The sequence below is a fragment of the Rattus norvegicus genome, chromosome 5 (assembly GCF_036323735.1).
Source record: "Rattus norvegicus strain BN/NHsdMcwi chromosome 5, GRCr8, whole genome shotgun sequence".
Classification (NCBI taxonomy): Eukaryota; Metazoa; Chordata; class Mammalia; order Rodentia; family Muridae; genus Rattus; species Rattus norvegicus.
The window spans coordinates 155839414-155866541 of record NC_086023.1 but is presented as its reverse complement, the minus strand read 5'-3'; the positions used below and the strand labels follow the sequence as shown (position 1 = coordinate 155866541).

At 50.3% G+C, this 27128-nt stretch overlaps 1 protein-coding gene across 2 annotated transcripts; it reads left to right on the top strand.

Annotated features, from left to right (window-relative positions):
• Cda (cytidine deaminase) lies at nucleotides 1–26613 on the top strand. Of its 2 annotated transcripts, none has more exons than NM_001108688.1 (4): nucleotides 1–191; nucleotides 13082–13193; nucleotides 20922–20979; nucleotides 26031–26613. In NM_001108688.1, exons 1-4 carry the CDS (start codon nucleotides 38–40, stop codon nucleotides 26145–26147), a joined length of 441 nt encoding a protein of 146 aa, NP_001102158.1. In that variant the 5' UTR covers nucleotides 1–37; the 3' UTR covers nucleotides 26148–26613. The 2 variants fall into 2 exon arrangements, with proteins under 2 accessions (NP_001102158.1, XP_038966350.1); XM_039110422.2 differs by lacking the exon at nucleotides 1–191 and adding an exon at nucleotides 6980–8592 and having other exon boundaries at nucleotides 26031–26513.
• Nucleotides 26614–27128: the final 515 nt, after the last annotated feature.

The window sequence follows — 27128 nt, the reverse complement described above, 5'->3', positions numbered from 1 at the left end:
TAGTCTGCAGCTGCTAGCTCACTCTCCTCGGACCGACATGGCCCAGGAACGCCCCTCCTGTGCCGTGGAGCCTGAGCACGTCCAGCGGCTGCTGCTGTCCTCTCGTGAAGCCAAGAAGTCAGCCTACTGCCCCTACAGCCGCTTCCCTGTTGGGGCTGCCCTGCTCACCGGGGACGGGAGGATCTTCTCTGGTAAGGGCTGGCGCCGGGAATCCCCATTGGTCCCCTCCTTACTGGTCCTCTCCTGCCTCCTGCCCAGGCTGTGGGCTCACTCAAGTGCTTATCTATACAGTGGCTCTCTGTTCTTAGAAGTCTGGAGTGGGGAAGGAATTTGCACGTGAGGCCAGAGGGAGAAGCCAAAATCAACTACCCAAGCAGTGCAGGAGATTCGGATTACTTACTGAATGTCCTGTTTTCACCTGCCCATCACTTAGTTCTTTCTCTGACCTCCTGACCTAGATTAGACCCATTTTTAGATGAAATTGAGGCCAGAGACATGACCTAAGTTAGAGGAGGCATTGGTGATAGAACCCAGGATTGGAGCTCCCAAAGCCCCATCTTCCTGCAACCTGGGGTGCTGGGGATGGCTGGTGAGGGATGACATCAAGCAGACAGCCTGTTTTGTTTTGTTTTATTTTATTTTGTTTTGTTGCTTGTTTGTTTTTGGAGGAAAGGATCCAGGCATGGTCTGGGAATCCAGCAGTCTGTACTGAGTTAACAAGAATCTGCCCTGAGCTCATGTTTATAGACACTGGAGTAGGCCAGAGTGGGCTGCAGCTATGGTGCTGGGCTTGCTCACATGCAGAAGACCCTGGGTTTAGGGGAGCAAAAGGAGAGGAAAGAGAATAAGGGAAGGAGGAGGAAGGAGGGCGAGAGGGAGAGACGGAGGGAAGGGGGGAGGTAGGAGAGAAGGAAGGAGGGAGAAAGGAAGGAGGGAGGGGAGGAGGAAGGGAGGAGGAAGCAAAGGAAGGAGGGAAGGAGAGAGGGAAGGGAGGAGGGAGATAAGGGAAGAGGGAGAAAGGGAGGGAGGGAAGGAGAAAGGAAAAGAAGGAAGGGAGGTGGGAGGGAAGGAAGGAGGGAGGGAGGAGAGAAGGAAGGAAGAAGGGAGAGAGGGAGAGAGGGGAGGAAGAAGAGAGGAGGGAGCAAAGGAGTGAGGGAAGGAAGAAGGGAGGACGGACAGAGGGAGGGAGGAGGGAGGGAGGGAGCTTGGTAAACTTAAGGACATTCTCAGTTAGGACATGTTGTGGACAGGGCAACTACAGTGCCCTTTTGTATGCCTTGTTGACTGAGCCTCAGTGGGTTTCATGAATCACTCAGGTGTGTGACAAAACCTTTCCTGGGAAGATGCAGCTCACATCTATTCACCCCAGATAGGGAGCCCACAACAGACCGAAGTACAAATCCCTCCAAAGTTCAACTTGGTGAATCAACTGGACTTCCCTACAGGAATATGGTGAGGGGTTACTTACAGAAGCAGAAATGACTCAGACAGCTGTATCACCAAGGCCCACCCCAGCATGGGTGACAGCTAACAAAGCTGGAAACCTGGACCACAGGGCATAGTCTGCAAGCAGCTCAACGGTTTGGAGTATGTCCTTCCCAGGCAACTCAGCTATTGTAGACATCTTTCAGGCAGTTCAGCTGGTCTCCGTCTTTTCCGAAGCCTAGCTTCCTTCATCTGAGAGAGACTCTGAGTTTATACTGTTTACTCTGGCCAGGAGGGCGTCCGGTTAATCTGGTCCATTTCAGGGACTTCCTGAGGCATTCTGAGTAATCAATCTGTAGACGGGATTTGTGGAGTATATAAGTGGCTTGGGCCAGGACTGTGGAAATAGGAAGAAGAGGAAAGAGAGCTAAGGTGGTATATCAGTCGGTAAAGTGCTGATCTCCAGAGCACTAGAAATAGGCACAGCGGCACTCACTTGTAATCCCAGTGCAGGGTAGGTAGAGATGGATCTTTGGGGCTCACTGGCCAGATAGCCTACCCTAATTGGCAGGCTCCCAGCCAGCGAGAGACTCTGTCTCAAAGAACAAGGTAGATGGTGTCTGAGGAATGATACCTGAAGTTGACCCAGTCTGGCTTCCATACATATGTACTTGTACACACATGCACGCACGTACACACACACACACACTCACAAACATACATGCATGCTCGCACAGACAGACACATACACACATACACATGCATGCAACGCACAGACACACACATACACAGATACACACAGAGACAGACAGACAGACACACACACACACGCAAGACAGACAGACAGACAGACACACACACACACATGCACAGGCACAGGCACACACAGAAAGACACAGAGAGACAAACATACACACACATGCACACATTTAAACCTGTCAAATGAAAGGAAGGTTCCAGGGACTAAGCCACTACCCAAAGACTCTACATGGACTGACCCTGGGCTCCAACTGCATAGGTAGCAATAAATATCCTAGTAAGAGCACCAGTGGAAGGGGAAGCCCTTGGTCCTGCCAAGAGTGAACCAGTGAATGTGATTGTTGGGGGGAGGGCAGTAATGGGGGGGAGGATGGGAAGGGGAACACCCATATAGAAGGGGAGGTAGAGGGGGTAGGGGGATGTTGGCCTAGAAACCGGGAAAGGGAATAACAATTGAAATGTAAATAAGAAATACCCAAGATAATAAAGATGAATGGGGGGGAATGAAAGGAAGGACCAAGAACATGTCAGAAGGTACAGTAGAATAAGGAGCACTCTGTAAACTGTGGAGATCTCTCGTAATCTCACAGCCAGGGCCAGAGAGAGGCAGGTGAGTATCCTGTGCATTAGTTGGGAAGCTTTCTCTCAGCAGAGGTAAAACCTCCAGGGTAGCTCCATTCAGGGCAGGCTGAGCCAGGAACTCAGGTGCTGTGACAGCTTTGTGTGTTTATTGAAACAGGGTCTTTCCTTGCAGTCCTGGCTGTCACAGAACAATAGACCAGGCTGGCTTCAAACTCAGATTCCTGCCTGCCTCTGCCCCCTGAGTGCTGCGATTAAAGGCGCACACTGCCATGTCCAGCCAAAAGTACCCGTAGTAGGGCTGGAGAGATGGCTCAGTGGTTGAGAGCACCGACTGCTCTTCCTGAGGTCCTGAGTTCAAATCCCAGCAACCACATGGTGGCTCACAACCATCTGAAATGAGATCTGATGCCCACTTCTGGTGTGTCTGAAGATAGCGACAATGTAATCATAATATATAGTAAATAAATAAAATATTTAAAAAAAAAAAAAAGTACCCGTAGTTAGAATTTTTTTTCTTTCTCTTTTTCCAAGACAGGGTTTCTCCTGTCTAGTCCTGGCTGTCCTAGAACTTGGTCTGTAGAACTCAATGAGATCCGCCTGCCTCTGCCTCCCAAGAGCTGGGATTAGAGGTGTGTGCCACCACATGCCACTTTGATGGCCGCTCTGCTTGCTTTCTGTTACCTGACAGGTTGGTCTGCTCCACCCACTGGGGGACAGGGTCATTCTTTTTTTTATTTTTCTAAAATAATTCCAGAGGCTAATGTTTCACATTTAAACCTTTAATCCTTCAGATTAACTTTTTTAAAAAGGGGATTTATTATTTTATGAATGTGAGTACACTGTCTTCAGACACACCGGAAGGTGGCATCAGATCCCACTACAGATGGTTGTGAGCCACCACGTGGTTGCTGGGATTTGAACTCAGGACCTCGGGAAGAGCAGTCAGTGCTCTAACCACTGAGCCACCTCTCCAGCCCCTTGGCTCTTCATTCTTACTGCCATTGCACCCCTACTTTAGATCTCACTCCAAACTCAATCTTTGGGCTGATCCGTGCTTCACAGTGGATGCGCAGAACTGTTACCACTGAGCCGAGGGCTCCTTTTGTCTTCTTGGGATGGAAATCTCAAGTAGACAAGGAGGGATAGTCTTTCATCTTCGGAGCGCTGGACCCTCTAGTGCCCAAAGCTTGTGGGGTGGACAGGCTGACCCACAGGCTTAGTGCTCCAAGTTCAAAGAACTAGGTACTTGTGGTGCCCCAATCTAGAAGTTAGTGTTTCAGGTGCTCACACTGGAGGCTTGTGACTCTGGGCTTTGATTGCCAGTGGCCTAGCCAGCCCTCAGCAGCTAGTGACTGCCTCCCCTTGTGACAGCAGTCACTGTCATCAGCTGTCATCAGCAACAGCTGCTGTTATGGCTCCCAGGCCTTGGGCGCTGACACCGTTGGCCTTTGAGGCTTGTCCTCCACCTAGAACTCTGATGCCCCAGGCAAGCAGTGCTCCCTCCCTGGCTTTCTACAAGCTTCTACTCTCTGAAACTCGCTTGTGTAGCCCCGGCTGTCCTGGAACTCCCTCTGTAGACCAGGCTGGCCTCGAATTCACAGAGATCAGCCTGCCTGTGCCTCCCACACCCAGTGTCTCTCTGAAACTCTTTAGCCGTGTTTTTGCCACTACGCTCAGGGCTGCCACTGTTGTTTTTGTTGTCTCCTCTTTGCGTTTATTATCTACTCCACATGCTCCACCCCATGACACTCTACCTACTGTAAAGACTGCATGTAGGCAAAAAAAAAAAAAAAAAAAAAAAAAAAGACTTATTGATAGAGCAATGAGCATGTGGATATTTCAAGGGTGTGTCATGCAAATTGAGGCACGCCAACAGCCACTTCACGTTTTATGAAGACTAATCTCAGCCCTCCCATCTGTCAATCACGAGCCTTTCTGAGTCACCAAGGGAAGTGTCCCTCTTTTGGATGTGAGCCTCTGAAAGGTCCAGCGCGGCCAGAGGTAAGTGGCTGGAGGTTGGATGAGGGTCAAGTGGCAGGTGTGTCCGACTTGGTGACATTACAAATGAATGCTGTCATCTATTAACAAAACATACAAATCTCTGTCTCTGTTTCTCTCTCTCTCTCTCTCTCTCTCTCTCTCTCTCTCTCTCTCTCTCTTTCTCTCCTCCCCCCAAACCCTTTCTCTCTACCTACCTACCTCTGTCTTCCAAGTGCTGGCATTACAGGTGTGTGCCACCAACCATCCTGCAAAAACATCTCTTGTTTTTCAAAGATTTATTATTTTTTTCTTTTTTCTTTCTTTTTTTTTTGGGGGCGGGGGGAGCTGGGGACCGAACCCAGGGCCTTGCACTTGCTAGGCAAGCGCTCTACCACTGAGCTAAATCCCCAACCCCCCCAAAGATTTATTTTTAATTGTGCCTCTGTGTGTGTGTGTGTGTGTCTGTGTGTGTGTGTATTTGTGCGTGTGTGTGTGTGTGTGTGTCTACATGTTTATGTGGGGGGATATGAACACATGACTGCAAGTGCCCAAAGAGGCCAGTAGGCATCAGATCCCCTGGACCTGGAGTTCCAGGATGAGAAGCTGCCTGATGTGTGTGCTGGGAACCGAACTATGGTTCTCTACAAGGTTAGCACATAGCTACTGAGCTGTTGCTTCAGCCCCCAAAATCTCACAGTGTTTAAAAGGCTACCATTCTGTGTTAGGCTGCCCTTGTAGCTGTCGTTGGGTGCAGGCAGGATGTGTTTGAAAGTTCACTGAGGCATGTCTTTCCTGGAGTAAAAGTTTCTAGCTGTGTCGGGAATGTGAGCTAGAGTGAGTCACGCCTTCAGTAGGTGTGGTTAGGCTTTGCAGCTCCAGGGCACGTTTCTCTGAAGGGGCCCTTGCTCAACACCAGGAAGAAGGGAAGGTCTTCTGAATGGTGGGAAGGTCTTCTGAATGGTGGGATTCATTCACAGGAAAATATCAAAACAGGCTTCCAGAAGAGACTTAACATCTCAATACAAAATGAACAATCTCAGTGGTTTAAAAAAAAAGCGCGTGTAGCTGGGCCTAGTGACCCATCCCTTTAATGCCAGCACTCAGGAGGCAGGGACAGGCAGAGCTCTGAGTTTGAGGCCAGCCTGATCTACGGAATGAATTCTGGGGGTAGCCAGGGCTACAGAGAAATCCTGTCTTGAAAACAACAACAACGTGTTTGGGTGAGTTGTGTGTATGGCCACTTATACACGTGTTCAGGTACATGTGGGGGCCTGAGGCTGACATCAGGAGTCTTCCTCCACCCCTGTCCTCCTCAGTGATTGGGGGCAAAGTCTCTTCCACCGGTTCTAGTCTAGCTAGCTCGCTTGCTGTGGAGATCCTGTGTTTGCTTTCTAAGTGAGCGCTGGATTAGAGATAGGTCTCCACCCTCCACCCCACCCCCAACACTTACACTGGTGCTGGGGACCCGAACTCTGCTCCTCAAGCTTACATTAATATATTATGTACCAAACTATCTCCCTAGACATTAACAGTATCTGGGCTCTGCACCATTGACTTAGGCTGAGTTAGGCTCCTCTAACTCTGTCTCTGAAAAGACAGAATTTTGCTCCGAGGTGACCAAACAGAAGACATTAGCAGAAGTCTTGGATCTTTCCTGATAATAGAGGTAGGGCCTCTATTACGTAAAAGGAGGGCTCATGCAGTCAGCTTGGTGGGATGAGGGTCCCCAAGCAAACGGAGGAGAGAGCATCATGGGGGTGAAGTAGAGAGATCAGGGAGCAGAGAGGGCGCAGTCCACTTTAGACGCTGAGTGTGTAACTTACAGCAAGTTGTGTCCACTCAGCTCTGTGATCCCAATCAACAAACTCTCTGGCTCCCAGCAGCTTCCCTTGCACAAGGGGCAGGCATCCCATGCAATTTAAAAGCAAATCCGCTGTTGACAGCCTGGCTGTCAGGGAGAGCTGGCGTGGGATGGACACAGCAGTCCAGACTGATGTGTTTAGAGAAAGATAAAGAGAGGGGGGATACGTTCTATGGAGGTGTGGTGAGGTGTGGGGGGGCCTTCCAGGGCCCACGTTGAAGCAACCCTTTCCCTGGAGGGACCAGCCACAAGATGGTATGGTATAGAATAGAGTTTATTCAGGGCATGGGGGAGGGGAGTCAGGAGGGTAGTAGAGAAAGAGAGAGAGAGAGAGAGAGAGAGAGAGAGAGAGAGAGAGAGAGAGAGAGAGAAGCCATGGAGAAAGAGGAGGAAGGGAATAGGGAGAGAGTGGAGGTAGGAGGGTAAAAGCAAGAGAGAACAAGAAGAGGGGGCAAGCATCCCCTTTTATAGTGTCAGTTATACCTAACTGTTGCCAGGTAACTGTAGGGCGGAGCTTAGACAGAAAGCTAACAGAGCCAGGATAGGAGGATTGAGAAACTGACAGGCCAGAGAGAAAGAACCCACCCTCACCTCAGGGGTAGATGTTCCACCTGGCCTCCCATGATCGTGATAAAGATAAAGGAGAGGCAGAAAGGACCACTCGGAGCCCTAGGCATACCTCAGGGAACATCTCTGTCTCTGCTCTTAAGGAGCAGATCACCACAGCATAAGAAAAGCACCAGGCTTGTGCTTCCTACCAACTCTTGGCAGGCACCACCTAGGGCAGTGGTTCCCAACCTTCCCAATGCTGTGACCCTTAACACAATTCCTCATGCTGGGGTGACCCTCCCCCAACCATAAAATCACCTCTGTTGCTACTTCATAACTGTAATTTTGCTAGTGTGATGAATCGTAATATCAACATCTTTGTTTTCCAGTGATCTCACAAGCCACCGTGTGAGAACCACTGACTTAAGAGATGGAGCCAAATTTCCTTTTTTATTGTGTGATCTTGGGACAGTACTGTATCCATCCCCTCTTCATCCACCATTTAAGGGAGAAGCTACTTTGCTGGACAGAGATGAATGCTAGGAGAAATTCTGGGTCTAGGGGTTTATGATAACCTGGGCAGCATAACAAAGCTGGCAGAGGGGAGGGGAGGGGAAAGGAAAGGAGAGAGGGCGTGGCTACTGTCCCTTTCGTCTCTGAGATCCCTTAGTAAAGAGAATATATGTGATGCCCTCCAGCTCTGATTTCTTCTCTGGACAGGTCTCCCCACTGGGAGCCTCTTTGATTGCCATCATAAATCCGCCTAAAACACATGCCATAGAAAACTAGCACAGCCTTTTAGGTTGAACAGACCAACATGTACATCCCTGGCTCCCTGGGCTCCTCCCTCTTGTAAGAGGGAGTCATAATGGTACCCATGGTATCCATGTTGCCTGGCTCAAGAAAGAATTCACTGACGTGGGAAAGCAAGGTGCTCTGAGGGGGCCTGGTGGGCTGGGCGCATGCCCAGTCGCTGAGGCTGTGGGATACCAACAGTTTCACCTCCGATATATGCATGTTATATGTTATATGTATGTGTATGTGTGTAAACACACACTGATAATCAGACAAGTCTGGAAGCTCAGGAGTCCAAGCTGAACACGTCCAGTCTTGGCCACCTCCTCTTGATGTCCTGTCACAGCGGGAGAGAGAACTCGTTGGTGTCTTCTAAGGGAGCCATGAGGGGCTACCTTCCATTCTCCCATCCCAAGAGGCCTCTCCTCTGTACTCCATGGCAACACTGGTTAGGGCTTCGACAAGGGAAGCAGGGAGGAGTGTACACATTCAGGCAATGTATATAGCCAAGAGCTTGCTGTGCTGGACCCCGCCGGTCACTCTACCACGACCACAACACAACCAAGTTTGTCCTTGCAAAATTCTCATTCGAGTTAAATAACAGAAAGGTATGCTTCGGCCACAGAGCGGCGGGGAGAAAGGTAAAGTTGCACAAACCGGCAGAGAGAGCGAGAGGTGGAAGATGGAGATTTGGGAGGGTGTCAGGGAAGGTTTCTGACATGGTTGAGCAGGGGGAGCCAAGAATCTGGTACCTAAGGACAGCACATTAGGATAAAGATGTTAATTGGCTTCATTTTGGGCTCTAGCAACAGATTCACGTATTCATAGTGCGTTCATAAGCTGGAGAGATGGTGCGGCAGTTAAGAGCGTGCACCGCTCTTGCGAGGAATCTGGTCCCAGGAGCTCACAAACACCTGTAGCTCTCGCTCCCGGGAATCCGATGCCTTTCACCAAACATGTGCACACACACACACACCCAAGGGCACCAGCACACACACGCACATACCCACATACATACACATACCTTTTTTAAACATTAAGAAAACTTATAAAAGGGGTTGGGGATTTAGCTCAGTGGTAGAGCGCTTGCCTAGCAAACGCAAGGCCCTGGGTTCAGTCCCCAGCTCCGAAAAAAAGAAAAAAAAAAAAAAAAAAGAAAAGAAAACTTATAAAAATGAATCAAGCGTTCAGGAGGCTGGAGTTGGAGCTTGATGGGTAGGGTCTTTTTTGCCTAGCATATACCAAGCCCCGGGTTTGAACCCCAGCACTACACACATCTACTCACCCCAGATAGAGAGCCTATAACCGACCCAAGTACAGACACCACTGAAGTCCAACTTAGTGAACCGATGCATTTTTTGGACTTCCCTACAGGAATATGAGGGAGGGGTTACTTAGAGAAATGACTCAGACAGCTGCATCGCCAAGGTCCAACCCGGGATGAGTGACAGCTCACAAACTGGGAACCTGGAGCACAGGGCACAGTCTGCAGGCAGCTCAACAGGCTGGGGAGAGTCCTTTCCAGGTGCCTCAGTTGGTCTAAACCTCTTCCAGGTAGTTCCATTTGTCTGAGAGTGACTCCCAGCAGTCTTTGCTCCTTACTTTTTTTGTGAGGGAGTGGGTGAAGGGGGAGGTGTCTAATGAATGGCATTGGATTCCCGGGAACTGGAGCTACAGGTGTTTGTGAGCTCCTGGGACCGGATTCCTCGCAAGAGCGGTGCACGCTCTTAACCGCTGCGCCATCTCTCCAGCTATGAATGCACTATGAATACGTGAATCTGTTGTTAGAACTCAAAATGAAGCCAATTAACATGAATCTGATCAGTTTCAGGGACTTCCTGAAGCTATTCTGAGTTGTTTGCTTGATGTCTTAAGGAGCTTCCCAGGAGTACTGGAATGTTTCAGTCTGGGAGGAAACCCCACTACAGGAGCAGAGGCAGAGGGGTAAGGTTCTAGGTCACCCTCAGCTATGTATCTGATTTGAGGCTAGCCTGGCCTACAACAGACCTCAGATTGGAAAGAGAGAGAGAGATCTTTTCTGTCACTTTCCTGTGAGAAGCTTGCCCCTCAACCCTTGGAACTCAAGCTTGGTGTGACTCACGTGTAGCAGGAAAGCATCAGACCTGAGTCAGGGACAGGTCAGGGAGTGGTGGGGTGCAGAAGGTCAGTGAAGGCTGGAGAGGCATGTAGGCTAGAGAAGTATTTCTTTTCTAAAAGACAGATTGTTTTATTGTTTGTGTGTGAGTGTGCATGCAGGCACGTACATTCATGCCTCTCTCTCTCTCTCTCTCTCTCTCTCTCTCTGAGTGTTTGTGTGTGTATGTGTGTGTGTGTGTGTGTGTGTGTGTGTGTATGTGTAAGCATGCCACAGAGAGTGTGTCAGAGGGTGTGTGGAGGTTGGGGTCAGAGAACAGCTTACGGAGTCTGTTCTCCCTTCCACCAGGAAATCCAGGGAGTACAGTCATTAGGCCTGTATGACACTAAAAGCACTGTAGGACAAGTGCTTTTAGTGGCTGAGACATCTTACCAGCCATAGAGGTGCTTCAAGTAAGTCATTTCAGCATAGGATCAGGAACCTAGCTAAGAGCCAGCTCTGGCTCATGGATATACATACATGCATGCATGCATGCATACATACATACATACATACATACATACATGCATGCATGCACATATACAACGTGCACAGATGCAGTAGCAAAATGAAAGGGAAGAGACACTAATGTCAAAGCAGTCGGTGCCCACTGCACTCTACAGTGTTTCCCACTGTATACACCAGCCCTTCCTCCCTGATGTAGGAACCTGTCACCATCTAACCGCCCAGGGCCAGCCCTAGCCTCGGCGGGAAACATGCTGGCCTTCCTCCCAGCCGACTTACAGCTATGGCCTCCTGCTGGAGGTCTAGTGGCAGCCATCAGTTCTGGACCAGGGATTCGTGTGTTCTCAAAAGCTGTGAGCAACACAATAAACATACTCACTCCCAGTGTGCGAATGCAGATCGTGAAGGAACGGGAGCATCCAAGAGGATGTGGGCTCTGGCAAGAGCTGTGCGTTCAGTGACTTATAGTTTCCAGATCCAATAGGCACTTGAGGGAAAAATATACCACAGAATCCTGATGAACGCTCAGACTCGTACATGGGAAGTGTGACAGACAAGAACTGAGCTGACTTGACAGATGACTCGGTAACTTCAGGAAAATGGCTGCCTACTTTCTCTTCTCTGGCACACCAGGGGTCAGGCTGTAGTCCAGGCCTGTGAGCTGCCCTGCTCGGTTCCACGAGGCTGGAGATAAAAACTCTGTCCAGGTGTCCCACCATCCCCAGAGTGACGCCCTCAAGCACAGGTTCAAACTGGCGCAATGTCCCATTCGAGTCTCAGCCCTCTGCTGGACATGGTGGAACATGCCTTTAATCCCAGCACTCAGGAAGCAACGGTGGGTGGATCTCTGTGAGTCCCAGGCCAGTCTGGGTAGATCTCTGAGTCTGAGACCAGCCTGGGCTACATAGCAAGGTCCAGGCTAGCTAGGGCTACCTCATGAGACCTGTCTCAATGAAACAAAAAAAAAAAAAAAAAAAAAAAAAATCAAGTCTTAGACCTCAGGAAGGCAAAGAGGAAGTGGAGGGCAAGCAGCAAGCTTCCAGAACTCTGACCGTATGTTGTTTATTGCACGTATTGCACCATTCACACTCTTTGGCTTAAACTGCATAGCTGGGCTAGGGAGATGGCTCAGCTGTACAAGCACAAGCCCTGAGTTCAAATCCCAAGCACCCACTCATGTAGAAAGCTGGATGCCTCACATTTGTCTGTAGTCCTGGTGCTATTGGGGAGACAAGGGGATCATTAGAGCCTGCCGGCTGTCAGTCTAGCCCTAGCTTCACCCTCCCAAGGGGATAAAGCAGAGAGGGGCCCAGCAAGCATTCCCTATCCTCCCTTGGCCTCCCCAAATGCACGCGGGTATACACACATCTCACAGGCATAGACCCAAGCCAGCAAAACGGTAGCACTACAAGATGTTCCAAGGGAGGCTTCTAGATGGATAGCTCTGTCTTGCTAAACTCAAGTGGGGAACAATTAGCAGCCTCTGTCACCAGGTCCCCATAAGGACCTGTACACACTCCTCTTTCCATACATAAAGCATCCGCCTACCGCCTGGCTGAGGGAAGTCCTTGAGGGCAGAGTCCCACTGCCCCATGGCTCGTGTCTCCTCTAGTCCAGTTGTAGCTCTGCTGATCCGGTGGTCTGTGGACTGACTAATTTCCCACCCCCACTTCCCATCCATCCCCACGGCACACAGTGTGGGGTTGTTGATGGTAATGACAGAGTCTCCCACTACCTAAAACGGGAACACCTAGTCACCAACCATGGCAGCTCATGAACCCCAAGACAGAAAGGGAGAGGTTTCCTCTCCTGGCATATCTCTTGTCTGTTATCTGCTGGGGTCTCCAGCTTAGAGATCTAGGAACCTCTTCCTTGGTCATATCATTGGTGACACATATGCTAAGAGTGTTGGGGGCCTGGAGGGATGGCTCAGAGGTGAAGAGCATTGGCTGCTCTCATAGAGGACTCTGGTTCAGTTCCCAGCACCCACGTGGTGATTCACGACCCTCTATCACTCCAGCTCCAGGGGATCCAGCACCCTCTTCTGACCTCTGTGGGCACCAAGCACAGACACACAGTTGTTCGTACATCCTCGTAGACAAAACGTCCATACACATCAAACACAAATAAATAAAATGTAAAAGACAAAAGCATTTGGACCACACCGAGGGCTCCTCCCCATCGATGCCATTTCTTAGATCCAGATCTGAGGCTGCTTCTGTCTTCTCCCTCTGAGGCACTGGGCAAGCAATCTGCATCTTCCCGTCAGTCATCAATCAAGAAAATGCCCCCACAGACAAGAAACTCTCTCTCTCTCTCTCTCTCTCTCTCTCTCTCTCTCTCTCTCTCTCTCTCTCTCACACACACACACACACACACACACACACCTTTGCTCAACTGAGTGAGGTTCCCTCTTCCCAAATGACTATCACATGTCAAGATATATAAGAGAGGCACAGGGAAGCTCTTAAAACATCCTCATCAGGGAATGGTTCTGCTATCCACACCGATGGTCTCTTCTCTCCCCTCAGGGTGCAACGTAGAAAACGCCTGCTACCCACTTGGTGTGTGTGCCGAGCGGACCGCCATCCAGAAGGCCATCTCTGAAGGCTACAAGGATTTCAGGGCTATTGCCATTGCCAGGTGAGTGGGAAGGGCAGTTATAGCAGAGTTCATCATTCCTCCAGCTAACGTCACAGGCATGCACGCATGCACACACACATAAACACACACACAAACGCACACACAAATACACACACACATGCACACACACACCTCATTCATTCATTCACCAGACGCATGACTATTGTACATGGTCTTCTTGGGAGACACAGAGCCAGAGATAAGGGGATAAATAAGAAATTATAGTCTGAGCCTGGGGGCGTGGCTCAGTTTATAGGGTGCTTGCCTAGCATGCAAAGATACTGGGTTCGATCCCCAGCTTCGCATAAAAGAGGACATCGTTCCACACTCCTATAATCCCAGCACTCAGAAGATAGAGGGAGGAGGATCAGAAATAGTGAGACCGTTTCTCAGAAAGAGAAAGGGCAAGGGGAGCCGAAGCAGTGTTGCTCAGTGGGCAGAGCACTTGACGCGTGCGATTGAGGACTTGAGTTCTGACCCTGAACAAACTAGGCAGAAGACAATCATGGTGGTTTGTCCCTATGACTCCGTCACTGCGACAATGTTGAGAGACAGATCCCCAAGCTGGCTGCCCAGTCAGTCTAGTTCAAAGAGTATACTCCAGGTTCAGTGAGAGAACACTTTTAAAAAACATAAGGTATGGGCTGGGGAGATGGCTCAGCGGTTAAGATCCCTGGCTGCTCTTGCTGAGAACCTGAGGTTCGAGTCCCAGCACTGACGTGGTAGCTTACAACCATCTGTAACTCCAGTTCCACAGGATCCAACACCCTCTTTTGGTCTCTGCAGGTATCAGACATGCACATGGTACACAGACATGCATGTAGGCAAAATACTCATACGCATAAAATAAAAGGATTGAAAATAGATATAAGGCAGAGTGACTGGGAGATGCCTGGAATTGGGAGGGGGGATGGGAGACGGAGGAACTGGGAAAGGGGATGACATTTGAACTGTAAATACATAAAATATCCAGTAAAAATAATGCCTGAAATGGACTTCTGGCCTTCATACATGTGTGCGTACACACCTGCATGCATACATGAGCATATGCACACATGAGCACATGCACACATGAGCACATGAGCCCATGAACACATGAGCCCATGCACACATGGATGCATGCATACAAGCACATGCACACATGAGCACATGCACACATGAGCACATGAGCCCATGCACACATGGATGCATGCATACAAACACATGCACACACGAGCACATGCACACAAGTGTATGCACACACACAAAAGCACATACACATTCCCCACCCCCACGCCAACCCTCACACATAAGGAAAAATAACAATAATTAAAATGATTAATGGATTTGCTCAGTGGTAGTGAAACTGGAGACAGCTGAGAATTCCACCGGGACCCGGAAGAGTCTGGAATCTTTTAGGAACTGCCATGTAGGTAAAGCCAGATTCTTGGTTTTGCTGAGGAAAAGCATTTTAAGACAAACCTCCATGAAACAGAATTAGAATTTATTAAAAGACATTCAAAATACTTCTTAGATTTATTTTATGTGTATAGAATGTGAATAAGTGTTTTTGCATGTTTGTCATATATGTCTGTGCACCAGAGGCGTGCGTGGTGTCCGAGGCCAGAAGACGATATTGGTTCTCCTGGGACTGGAGTTACGGACAGCTGTGACCCAGCCTGTGGGTGCTGGGAATCAAACCTGGGTCCTCTAGCTAGGGCAACAATTGTTCTTAACCACTGAGCCGTGTCTCCTAGTCCCTTAAAAGGCGTTTTAGTAGACGTTAAGCACAAAGGTTAACAGAGAGACGCACCGGAGAAGAATGAGACACACCCAAAAGCTTGGGTGTGGGCTTCTCAAAGGAAATAAACACTTTGTTATCCCAGTGGTGACTGTATGAGGGTTTTGGAAGCTTTGAGATCTTGTAGTTCAGCTGGTTTCTTTTTCTCTCCTTCCTTCCTTCCTTCCTTCTTTCCTTCCTTCTTTCCTTCCTTTCTCCCCCCCTTTCTTTTTTCTGTTGTCTTTTGTTTTGTTTTGTTTTTGAGACAAGGTCTCACTCTGTATCCCTGGTAATTCACACAGCTATGAAACTCACTATGTAGACCAGGCTGGCCTCGAACTCACGGCCATCCACCTGCCTCTGCCTCCCTTAGAGTTAAAGGTCTGCACCACACCGGCTAGTTTTTGGTGGTCTTCATTCTCAGCTGCTGAAAGTTCTCACCCAGTCTCCTGAGTGAGCACCTCCCACCCCTTTTCAGGGCCCTCTAATTGCCCCTGTCATTCTAGTCTGCCTCAGACTCCTCCCTCAGGGTTAGCAGGCAGAGCAGGTAAACCCAGGGTGACTGACACAGCAGGTATGTCTCCATCTCAACAACACCAAGTATGACCCAAACCCCAGGAGGTACAAAAGAAAGATGTCACACAGAAACTCATAGCCAGAGGACCTGAGAGTCATTTGGTATGGACTCCCTTGTCACCACCCATTTTTATAGACAAAACCAAAGCGAAACAAAACCCCCTGAGGCCTGTGACGCTAAGGAGCTCTCCTGGAAGTTAGTCGTAAATAAAGCTGGGGTGAAACCCTGGTATCAGAGTCATAATCCAGGGCACAGTCCACTGTGCCACGCTGTGGCAGGAGGCAGATACTGCTGCCTGCTCTTCTCAAGTGGGCCCAGAACCAGCTGTTGAGCTTTGCTAATTTCAGAAGCTAAAATCCAGATAAAGGGGCCAAAGCCGGGGTTCAAAGGCAAGCTTGGCGCAGTGACCTGGTGACAATCGTGTAAACACTACAGTTCAAGCTAACCCAACTCCAGCTAGGATCTGGCTGAACTAGCTCTCCAGTCAGTGCTCTCTGGTACCTCAGATGTGGTTGCTCTAGCTCCCGTGGGCTTCTGTCAATGGGAGTGTGGTGGGGTCTTGCTGGCTCTGGACTTGTGTAGCTTCCAGACCAAAGCCTGTGTGAATGGACTCTTACTGGTTTAGACCCCAGCAATGTCATGCTTTTGTGGTGAGTTGCATGTGGGTACCCCTTTCGTATTGGCTAAGAGAGAAGTAATCTTGGCAAATTACTGGTTAGGAAATTGACACAGAACACAATGGAACCCAGCCAGCAGAGCCGGCTAACTGAGCATTGGTATTTGGCAGTGTGGGACACAGACTCTAGAGGATCCTCTCTTCCTGTGAATGGGTTTGAAACCTGGTAAAGAGGCAGAGGCTTACAGAAAGCCTGACATAGTCAGCGCAACAGGAAGGGACATCGTGGCTTTTCCAAGACCCCATGTTTTGCCCCAGACTGGCCTCCAGGGGGTCCCGAGGACCCGAGGGTCATGTTGGAGTGACCGGAGCCAGGTGTGCCCTTAGGAAGCAAGGCTTTGGTTCGAGGCTTTCTCAGGAGCCAAGGGCTATCCTGGTTCCTTTAGGTTTTCAAAGAATAAACGAGGCTATGCAAAAGAGCCCAGAGCAGGATGTATGATGCTCTTACGAAGAAATGGGGAGAAATAACTCAGTTTCAAGGCTGGTCCAAGAAAGTAAGGATGTTCTGGGGGAAAGAAGGTCAAAGCCAGCAGATTGGTGCTGTAGCCTGCTGGCTCCATTAGCATTTGAAGGGCTCTCTCTCTTTCCGATCGCCTGCCTCTAAACTCGACCAGTTGGGTCTTGCAACGATCATCAGACCTCCGCAAACACATGCAGTTTCCAGCACCCAACTGGTCTACTCTGGATTTTTAGCCCATAACCGAATCCCCCAGCCAGCAATGCAGTCTCGTGATTTATTTGTTTATTTATTTATTTTTTTGGTTCTTTTTTTTTGGAGCTGGGGACCGAACCCAGGGCCTTGCGCTTCCTAGGCAAGCGCTCTGCCACTGAGCTAAATCCCCAACCCCAGTCTCGTGATTTATTAATCAGAGAGCTTGGATTTAGAGGAGGAATGCCGCCAGCTCTTATTGGCACACACCAAGGCTTGCAGTCGAGTCCCCTCTCTGGGGTCACAAAGGGTGGAGCTGCTGTTGGCAGAGCCAGGTGAGGCTCAGGGGCCCCACTGGACTCCTAGCCTCGGTCCTCGGACTCAGTAGGTTTTTAGCTCACCAAGCTAAGCATGACTTCAGTGTGTGGCCGAGGTCTGCACAAACCCTTGATCTCCAGGGGGAAAAAGGTAGCCCGGGAAGGAGAATCAGGAAAACATGGGAGACGTGTCTAGATGCAGCCAGCTCACTCTAGCCATGTATGTTAAGGGACAGGTGAGAGTCCCAGCTCCAGGGTCACCGGGGCCTGCCCTACTGTCCACCTAAGGTGCTTAGAAGTCTCTAAACCTAGCTATTTTATTATTTTTAAGACTAGGTCTCATGTAAGCCTGGCTGGCCTAGAACTTACTTTGTAACCAAGGCTGTGTCCCTGAAACTCTGATCTTCCTGCCTTCACCTCTTGAGTACCGAGACTGCAGATCTGCGCCATTACACCGTGCACTTTGGGTGGTGCCGTGGCTCCAACCCCTGGCCTCTGTGCACCACAGTCGCTCTATGCGTCGTCCAGCGACACCCCCAGCCCTCAGCCTGGCTTTTTTTTTTTTTTTTCCGGAGCTGGGGACCGAACCCAGGGCCTTGCGCTTGCTAGGCAAGCGCTCTACCACTGAGCTAAATCCCCAACCCCTCAGCCTGGCTTTTTAAGCTGGGGAATTCTTGAGAGGAGCAGGATCAGGCTGTTGGCCGGCCACATGGATTGTCTTCTGTGAACTCTCTAGCACACAGTGTGTCTGTCACCAAGGAGAACCACGGTTTGTGGAGTGATCATTCTTACTTCTGCCAGACACAAGAAAAGCAAAGGCAGAGTTCGTGGGTTCTGAGTTCAAATCCTGGTTCTGCCCCCTGATTGGCTCCGTGACCCTGAGTAAGTTGCTTCTTTCGTGATCTCTATCATGTAGTAAGAGCCTGCACACGGGTTCCACAGCTGGTTGTCTAGCTCCTCCTTTGAAGAGCCTAGCACGTGGTACTGCAGTGCAGCGTAAGTGAGCTACTTAGCCCAGTTTAGAACGTTGGGTGGTGGGAACTGAGGCTGAATTCAGCTTCCTGCTAAGATGTGGCATTGGTCCCCTGGTGACTCCTGACTCAGGCCATCTTATCCAAGACGGGAAATGACAGGGACAGGTAGATCACATAGGGTCTCACCGGCTGTGGAAAGGAGGCTGAGTTCCCTTGGTGACACTTCAGCAGTCCTGCCCAGACTGCTTTTATTAGAGCATTTCCCTGCTGCGATGTCCCTCTGTCAGGTGGTGAAGACCCTGAGGGCAGCAGCACTCTGGGAGGTCTCTGTTGCTCCCTTTCCATGCCTGCCTGTCTTAGAGCAGGCCCTGGACCAACACTGGTAGAAAGGAACGGAACATATGATGTTCTAAGCTTGTAACGCCAGTCACCCAGAAACTCCAGGGTTTACTTGGCTCCCAGAGTGTTCTGCAGAGGGGCCCCCATTCCCTCATGTTCCCGTAGGGTTTCTCCTGAAGCAGGAAGTCTTCTCAGGAACACCCCACTTTTTCCTGGAGCAAAAAACCAGTTTTTGATTTGCCAGGCAATGGTGGCCCATACCTTTAATCCCAGCACTCAGGAGGCAGAGGCAGGTGGATCTCTGTGAGTTTGAGGCCAGCCTGGTCTACAGAGTGAGATCCAGGAAAACCAAGGCTGCACAGAGAAACCCTGTCTTGAAGGGGGTGGGGAGGGAGTAAAACAGAAACATTCTTTGATTGGATCTTCGGATATAAGTCAGTTATCATGGAATCTAAAAAAATAGCTCCTGGCCGCTCTGTCCAATCATTAACATCCTCTACTTGGTCCACTGCTGGCTGGTTAGTTGGCCCCTTCCTCTCTTTAGTCTACAAAGACCTGACCATGGTGAATTTGTGTGTCTTGTTCCTTGTAGTACCCCCCAGCACCCGTAGTAGTTCCTAGTGCCAGGCATGTAGTAAGTACTCAATCAACATTAGTCCTCTGAAATGATCCAGCGTCTGCAGAATGCTTTGCAGGAGCTCAGCGTGCTAGGCACACGGTACACAGCCTAACAGCTGCTGTCAGCACATAGCAATATTAATTATAACCAGCATAGAGCACACCGTATGTAGTAAAACAGTGTGGGGCCAAGTACTAACATATGGCAGAGGGTCGCACACAGAAGATGTGTGGGAATTAGCCCAGGCAATAAAAATATAGCACTCTGAGGCTTATAAAAATCCCTGGGGCCGGGATTTAGCTCAGTTGAGAGAATGCCTACTGAGCATTCGTGAAGCTCTGGGATCCACCCCCACCACTGCATAAAACATGGCGGTGCAGGCCTGTAATACAGGGACTCGGGAGATGGAAGCCGGAGGTTCATGAGGTCAAGGTTATCCTCGGCTACGTGGCAAGTTGGAGAGGCCAGCTTGGGCTACATGGACTTTGCCTCAAAAATAACGCCTATACATCCTTGGGACGTGCTATGTCATTTTGTTTAAACCCTGTCAAGTAGATGACAGTGAAGCACGTGTGACAGACAAAGGAACAACCCGGGCTGTCTTAAGGTGACTCAGAGCCACACGGTAAGCAATAGAGGAAGTCGGCCAAAACCCCATGCCCTCTTAGAGCAGTCCCCAAGCTGTGGGCCCAGAAGGGTAGGGATTATGGCAACAGCTAACCAAGGCTCCTACAGCCAAATCTGGGTTCTCTTTGTCCCTTGGCTGAACCAGACAACTGCCCAAAGGTGCCTGAACTCTTGAGAGTGACCTGGCTGAAAGTGAGGTCTTCCTTGCTCTGTTTCTGGCAGAAGCCAGGTGCCCATCCTTCTCTCTGATGTATGTACATGGCATTCGTCCATGCCCAGAGACTTCCAGACTCGCCTTCCTTTTTCTTCCATCCCCCTTCCTTTCTTCCTTTTTACCAACATTTTTATATATGGGGTGTGTGTGTATGTGTGTGTGTGTGTGTGTGTGTATGTGTGTGTGTGTGTGTGTGTGTATGTGTGTGTGTGTGTGTGTGTGTGTCCAAGGAGGGCAGAAGGCTTCAGCTCATCTAGAGCCAGAGTTGCCGATGTCTGCAAGCCACTGTATGGGAGCTCAGTTCTCCTGGAAGAGCAGAAAGTGTTCTTAACCATGATGCCATCTCTCCACCTTCCCCTATATTTATTTGTCTAAAACACAAAACACCCCCCCCCAAGACTTCAGGACAGCCCGTCTTTTATTTATCTCACCAAACCTAAGACCTCACCAATAAAATGGCTATCCTGATTCCCTACTTGTTCAATGCCTGGCCAGTAGTTTTTCCCTAAGTGGAGGTGCATGACTCTATTGTTGTTCTAGGGCCCAGCTGATGCCACCTTCTGTGTGAGACATTGTCTCACTCCAGTGGCCGGCTTATTGCTCCTTTGCAGTGAATTCTTGTGGCTTCTGTGTCATGCCTCCTGGGCCCAGCCATCCTGTGAAGGCCAGAGACAAGCTCTCCTTCACCCCTGTCTCCTGGAGCGTGGAGGACAGACAGCTAAGTGCCCCTTAAACATTTATGAGCGCACTGATGAGGTAGCGTTACCACTGTGGCTTTGATTTCGGAAGTGTGGCCAGCCGCCAAGCCATGTCGCTTTCCCAGCCTCCAGGACACAATGATTCTGGGAACCCGGAACTGTCTGATGGAAATGTGACCTGATTTGCAACAGGACAGGGACTCAGTGCGTGGATTTCAGCCATCGGCCAAGAGCCCTGTGGCAGGCAGACTGCTCTCATTTGACTCTTTGTTTCCCCAGTGACTTGCAAGAAGAGTTCATCTCTCCCTGCGGAGCCTGCCGACAAGTCATGAGAGAGGTGAGAGCCTGGTTCCTTCCTGGAAAGCATCCCTGAGGTCTCTTAGGGGCCACAGCAGACTGACTGCCAATGGGGACAGTTACTGTCTGAGCTCTATACTCTGCTGGTTGACTCCTAGGATCTTCCCGGGTTCACGTGAGTCCCTCTTTCGACCTACATGGTTACTGTCTGTTCTCAATGCCAGGTACGGAGCCAGCTCTGGGGACCAGCGAGGCTTGCCCTCACTGAGCTTCAAGCAGCTGTGAGAAAATCCAGGAAGAGAATTCAGGGGACAGAGGTGCAGCAGGGGGCTGAGAACGATAGACTCCAGCCCCCAGGCCAATCCCAGTGTGTCTCTTGAGTGTACATAAGTCTGATGGGGGAAGGGCTATTCCCCGTCCCTGCTGGATTATCAGCAACCACTCCTGCCAGCGACAGGAAGACCACACGGCCTGGGAAACCCAAAATACTTCCTATTTGGCCCTTTTCAGCAAAAGCTTTGCCAGCTCCTGCTCCAGGTGGCTCTCTTTGAAGGTGACATTCTAGTAGAACCATAAATCACAAAAGGCAACAAGACAGAGTGCTCTATATAGAAGGCCCAGCGAGCTCCACGCTGACCTTGATGTTCACTGTATGAACAATAGAAAGTCAAAGGGCAGTAGACAGAGGAGCAGTGCGATATAGGATCACAGGCAGAGGCTGGGGCTCGGTCACGTGGCCATACCAGCCAGAGAACCGAGAGCATGTTCATTCCAGAATAAAGGGAACTGAGTTAAGCACCCAAAAATGATGAAAATGACAAGTCTTACGTAACCAGTATTTTACTACTGTTTTCAGAAAGTCGAGGAAAGCCAGGAACGGTGGCACGGTAGCACGGTAGCACGGTAGCTTACCCCTGTAATCACAGAACTCAGGAGTTGGTGGGGGGTTTCCTGTAAGTCTGGAGAAGCCAGCCTGGGCTCTGTAGCAAGTTCCAGGACAGCTGAGGCTGTGCAGGGAGATCCTGTCTCAAAACAAACAAAAACAACAAAATTGAAAAATGAGAGGGAGGGGCTGGGGATTTAGCTCAGTGGTAGAGCGCTTACCTAGGAAGCGCAAGGCCCTGGGTTCGGTCCCCAGCTCCGAAAAAAAGAACCAAAAAAAAAAAAAAAAAAAATGATTGGGTTGGGGATTTAGCTCAGTGGTAGAGCGCTTGCCTAGCAAGCACAAGGCCCTGGGTTCGGTCCCCAGCTCCAAAAAAAGAAAAAAAAAAAAAAAAGAAAGAAAGAAAAATGAGAGGGAGAAGGAGAGGGAGAGAGGAGAAGGAGAGGGACAGGGAGAGGGAGAATAAAGGGGAAGCCAAGAAAGATATGAAGCAAATATTATTACTTATTTATTATCTTTAATTGTGCACGTGTGTGCACGTGCACACACACACACCACAGTGCAAGTGTGGAGGTCAGAGTACAACTTTTTTGAGTCCGTTATCTCCTACCGTGTTGGCTTCAGGGATCCAACTCAAATGACCGGGCTTGGCAGCGAGCACCGTTCCCTACTGAGCCATCTTGCTGGCCCTGGCGGACTTTATAAAGTGTACGAATGGGAGGTTTGATTTTGTTAACTGTGAAAACAACAGGTTGGATTGGGACGGTGGGCTTGCTGGCTGGCTTGTTGTGCTGTGCTGGCATGAATGGACTCCAGGGCCTGGGGTGTGCCAGGCTCTACACTGAGCTGCATGCCAGCCCTGACCATGGGTTCTCATTCAGGCCCAGTGGACGGTTTTTGTTTTTTAGTTTAGTTTTTGTTTTGCAGGAGTGGGGTTTCTGTTTGTTTTTGTTTTTGTTTTTCCAGACAGGGTTTCTCTATATAGGCCTGGCTATCGTGGAACTCACTGTGTAGACCTGGCTGGCCTTGAACTTAGAGATCTACCTGCTTGCCACCACACCCAGCCCAGTGGGAGCTTTTGATGTTAACAACGCCGCACACTGGGGGATGTCGGGAGGAGGATGCCAAAGAAGCTCATGGCCTCTATCGTGTGTCCCAAAATGAAAGCCAATCACGTCCCCAAGCACGGCCCTTGAGCTGCAGCTTGCTAGGAGAATGCTCAGAATCTGGCAGAATTCTCAGAATGAGAAGCAGCTGCCACCACTCCTATCTCCATGAGCGCCAAAGGAGACTGAGCAGCCCATGAGGACTGGGTGTCAGTGGCATACAAGGCTGACTCCAAACTCCCTGTCCCTCTCATCGCCTGTGTGTTCTGTATCCGTACCCTGGCCCCAAGTGTGCGAGAGAGTCTGGGGGTGGGGTGGGAGGCTTTGCCTCAAGGCTGCTTCATGATACCTGATCTGTGAGCATTCTTGCTTTGGAACTGGTGTTGCCAGACGGGGCGGCTTGGCTTGTTTGTCTGTTGACTGCTGAGCAGTTCACAGAGCCCATCTCCCAAATCAAGATATAAAAGCCACCCCAGAGGCACTTAATCCACACAGCGAATTTTACCTCCACACCGGGTGTGAGGGTGGGGGTGGGGCACCAACCTGCCAGCATGGTGACAGCGCCTAAGGAAACCACCAGCGAGTACCAAGTCTCTGGCTCCCAGGGCTCCAACTTGATCCGCCTGCGTATGGACATTTTTTCCCCAGACGCTGGTGAGAGAGAACAAATAAAAAAACAAAGCTGTTGCGGGGAAGGAAGCATAAAGCCAAATGTGAGCAGTGAGTGATGAGGCCTGGGAACCAGGGACCTGGCATCTAAATCTGCCTACGCCAAGCTCGCACCCTCACCCTTGGGCACAGCTTAGCGAACACAAAATTTTCCTTGAAACCTTAATTCTGAAAAATCCCAAAGATGGATAGCATCTGGTAACAGCTCACGGACCAGCCTCGGCTGGCAGCCCACGCGTCAGTCACAATGCCTCTGTGAAATGGGCACCTACTAGGTGCAAGGGTCTCACCATCCCTGCCGGGAAGACGCTGGGTCTCTCAACTCCATCTCTATCACTGACTTAACTCCCCACCTACCCACCCCGCTGGTGGATAGGAGCTCCTATCACTAAAACACAGTGTAGATGAAGACAGCGAACCCCAGAGGACCCAGAGAGAATGTGGGAGAAAGTTCTGGAGACATGCTCATCTCTGCTGATGTGTTAGTTACTTTACTACTGCTGTGATGAGACACCAAGACCAAAGCAATTGAAGTTTATTTGGAGCTAATGGTTCAGAGGGTTGGAGTCCATAACGCAGGGACAGCAGACGAGAGACGTGCTGGCTGGAGCTGGAAGCCCACCCTGGAAGCTCACACCTGGAAGCTCACCTCTGGAAGCTCACACCTGGAAGCTCACCTCTGGAAGCTCACACCTGGAAGCTCACCTCTGGAAGCTCACATCTGGAAGCTCACCTCTGGAAGCTCACACCTGGAAGCTCACCTCTGGAAGCTCACCTTTGGAAGCTCACCTATGGCAGTTCGCATCTGGATCTTTTTTTTTTTTTTTTTCGGAGCTGGGGACCGAACCCAGGGCCTTGCGCTTCCTAGGCAAGCGCTCTACCACTGAGCTAAATCCCCAACCCCTAACAGTTCGCATCTGGAAGCTCACACCTGGAAGCTCACATCTGGAAGCTCACACCTGGAAGCTCACACCTGGAAGCTCACACCTGGAAGCTCACACCTGGAAGCTCACACCTGGAAGCTCACCTCTGGAAGCTCACACCTGGAAGCTCACCTCTGGAAGCTCACATTTGGAAGCTCACCTATGGCAGTTCACATCTGGAAGCTCACACCTGGAAGCTCACCTCTGGAAGTTCACATCTGGAAGCTCACACCTGGAAGCTCACACCTGGAAGCTCACCTCTGGAAGTTCACATCTGGAAGCTCACACCTGGAAGCTCACACCTGGAAGCTCACATCTGGAAGCTCACACCTGGAAGCTCACACCTGGAACAGTGAGCAGCGAACAGAGTGTGTGCTGGAAACCATAGATTTTGAAACCCTGGAGCCCGCTTCCAGCAGCCCTTCCTCCAGCAAGCCCATACTCTCCAAGCCTCCCCAAACAGGCTTACACACCGGGAACCAAGAATTCCATCGCTTTCAAACCACCACAGCTGATTGATAGATACCAAATCTCAGTTTCTTCAATATTGAAAGAAGTGTAATGACAGCCACCACCTCCAGGGGGAGATGATGCTATAATGCTAACATAGCATGTTGTGTGTCCTGAAAGACCGGTAGGGGACAGCAGGTGTTGGTTGTCATTTCTCATTGCAGAAGCTCTGGGGCATAGACTTTTTGAAAAGATTTAATTTTTAATCATGTCTGTGCTGGATGTGCGTTTCAGACTCACGAAGGCCAGAGCATCAGATCATCTTGGAGCCAGAGTTACAGGAAATCATGAGCTTCCTCCCGGTGTAGGGGTCGGAAACGAAACTCCCCTCTTCTGTGAGAGCACTGAGTGCTCTTAACCACTGAGCCATCTCTCCAGCCCAAGGAACAGATATTTCAAAAGGTGCTAGGAAGATGGTTCCGTGCTTAAACTCTTACATGTTTAATCCTTGAGGACCAGAGTTTGGATCCCTAGAAACCCACGTATGTCAGACAGTCTAGGCAGATACCTGCAACTCCAGCCGTGGAAGGCAGAGATGGGATCCCCAGAGCAGACTGGCTGGCTGGACTAGCCAAATGGCGGAGCTCTGGATTTGATGGTTAAGTCGCTGCCTCAGCAAATAAAGTGGGAGACCCAACACTTGGGCTTCCCCATGCATGTTTGCTCATATGTGCCCCGACACATGCATACACACATGTGTATACTACACAGCATGAAAATGGAGAGAAGGTATTGTTTTTAACAAAGCTCCCGGGGGCATCCTCCAAGAGAATGCTGGTAGCCCATTGGTGATAGGCCATGCACGGTGCTGTTGGCCAGTGCTTTTCCACTGAGCCCTCTCTCAGGCACTGTGAGTCAGGTACAATTATTGCTACTCCCATTTGACAGGTAAGGAAAACTGAGGCACAAAGAAAATAGTAGTCAGATTCAAACCTGTGCTTCCTCCCCGTCCCCGCTCAGTCCCACTGCCTCCCTCACACAACTTTGCTCTCTTTTCCAGTTTGGCACCAACTGGGCTGTGTACATGACCAAGCCCGATGGCACATTCGTAGTGAGGACGGTCCAGGAGCTGCTGCCGGCCTCGTTTGGGCCTGAAGACTTGCAGAAGATTCACTGAAGGTTAGAGAAGAGAATGTCCGCTGAATGTGCGAGTCCAGGTGCCCTACCTAAGGAACAGCTCTTGGAAGACTTCATAATGAAGACACCATGACGATGCTGTCTCTGCCTGGGCCCTGGGGACACTTACCACATGGGTCCCAAATGGCTAGGCAAGGGAGACCTTGTTTCACACTCCACAGCTTCCCCTAGAGTGATGATGGAAGGTGCCACTTACCTGGGCCAAAGCCCTCACCCTCCTGGGGTCTCAGAACACCCCATTCCTTCTTCTCCCGAAGGCCCTGGCATTCCAGGCTTGGTCTGCCTTCCACGGCTCCGTCGTGTGAGTCTTCAGATTATAAACACCACAGCATGTCCTGATGACGAAGAACGTGTTTTTGTTCTTAGTCCGTGTGTACAGCTCTCAGGGGCGGTTCGTCTCACGGGGCAGAATTAGCTGCGTCCTTCTGGAGGATGTGGATGCTTCCACGGTGCCTCTCTAAGTGGCGTCTGAGATCCGAAGCTCCTTGCCCCTGCGTTCTTGGACGGGAGGCCCGTAGGCAGGGTTTCATTACAGGAGCCCACTTGCTATAGTGAGGACATGGGATGTGCCTCCAAGGTCCACGGACTCAGTGGGAGGAAGCTAGGTCACTGGGGCTGTGTCCCTGAAAGGTATGGAAGCTTCCAGGCTTCTATCTCCTCTTCCTCACTTCCCACCTATGAGGTGAGCTGGTCTTTACCACACACTCACACAGTGATGTGCGCTCAAAGTCAACGGGGCCTCAGACCCTGCCCTCCAAAACCGCGAACCCAAGAAAACCTTTCCTCCCACTGAGTTGGTTCTCACAGGCCTTTGTTATAGGACAGAAAGCTGACTGACACACCATTGCTAGAGAGTGGTTTGGGCTCAGTAGGGACCTGAGTCCTGGCGCCATCCTCTGCCACAGCTGTGACTGACAGTACAGTGTAACCGGAAGTGTGGGGAAGTGTGGGCAAGGTAGAA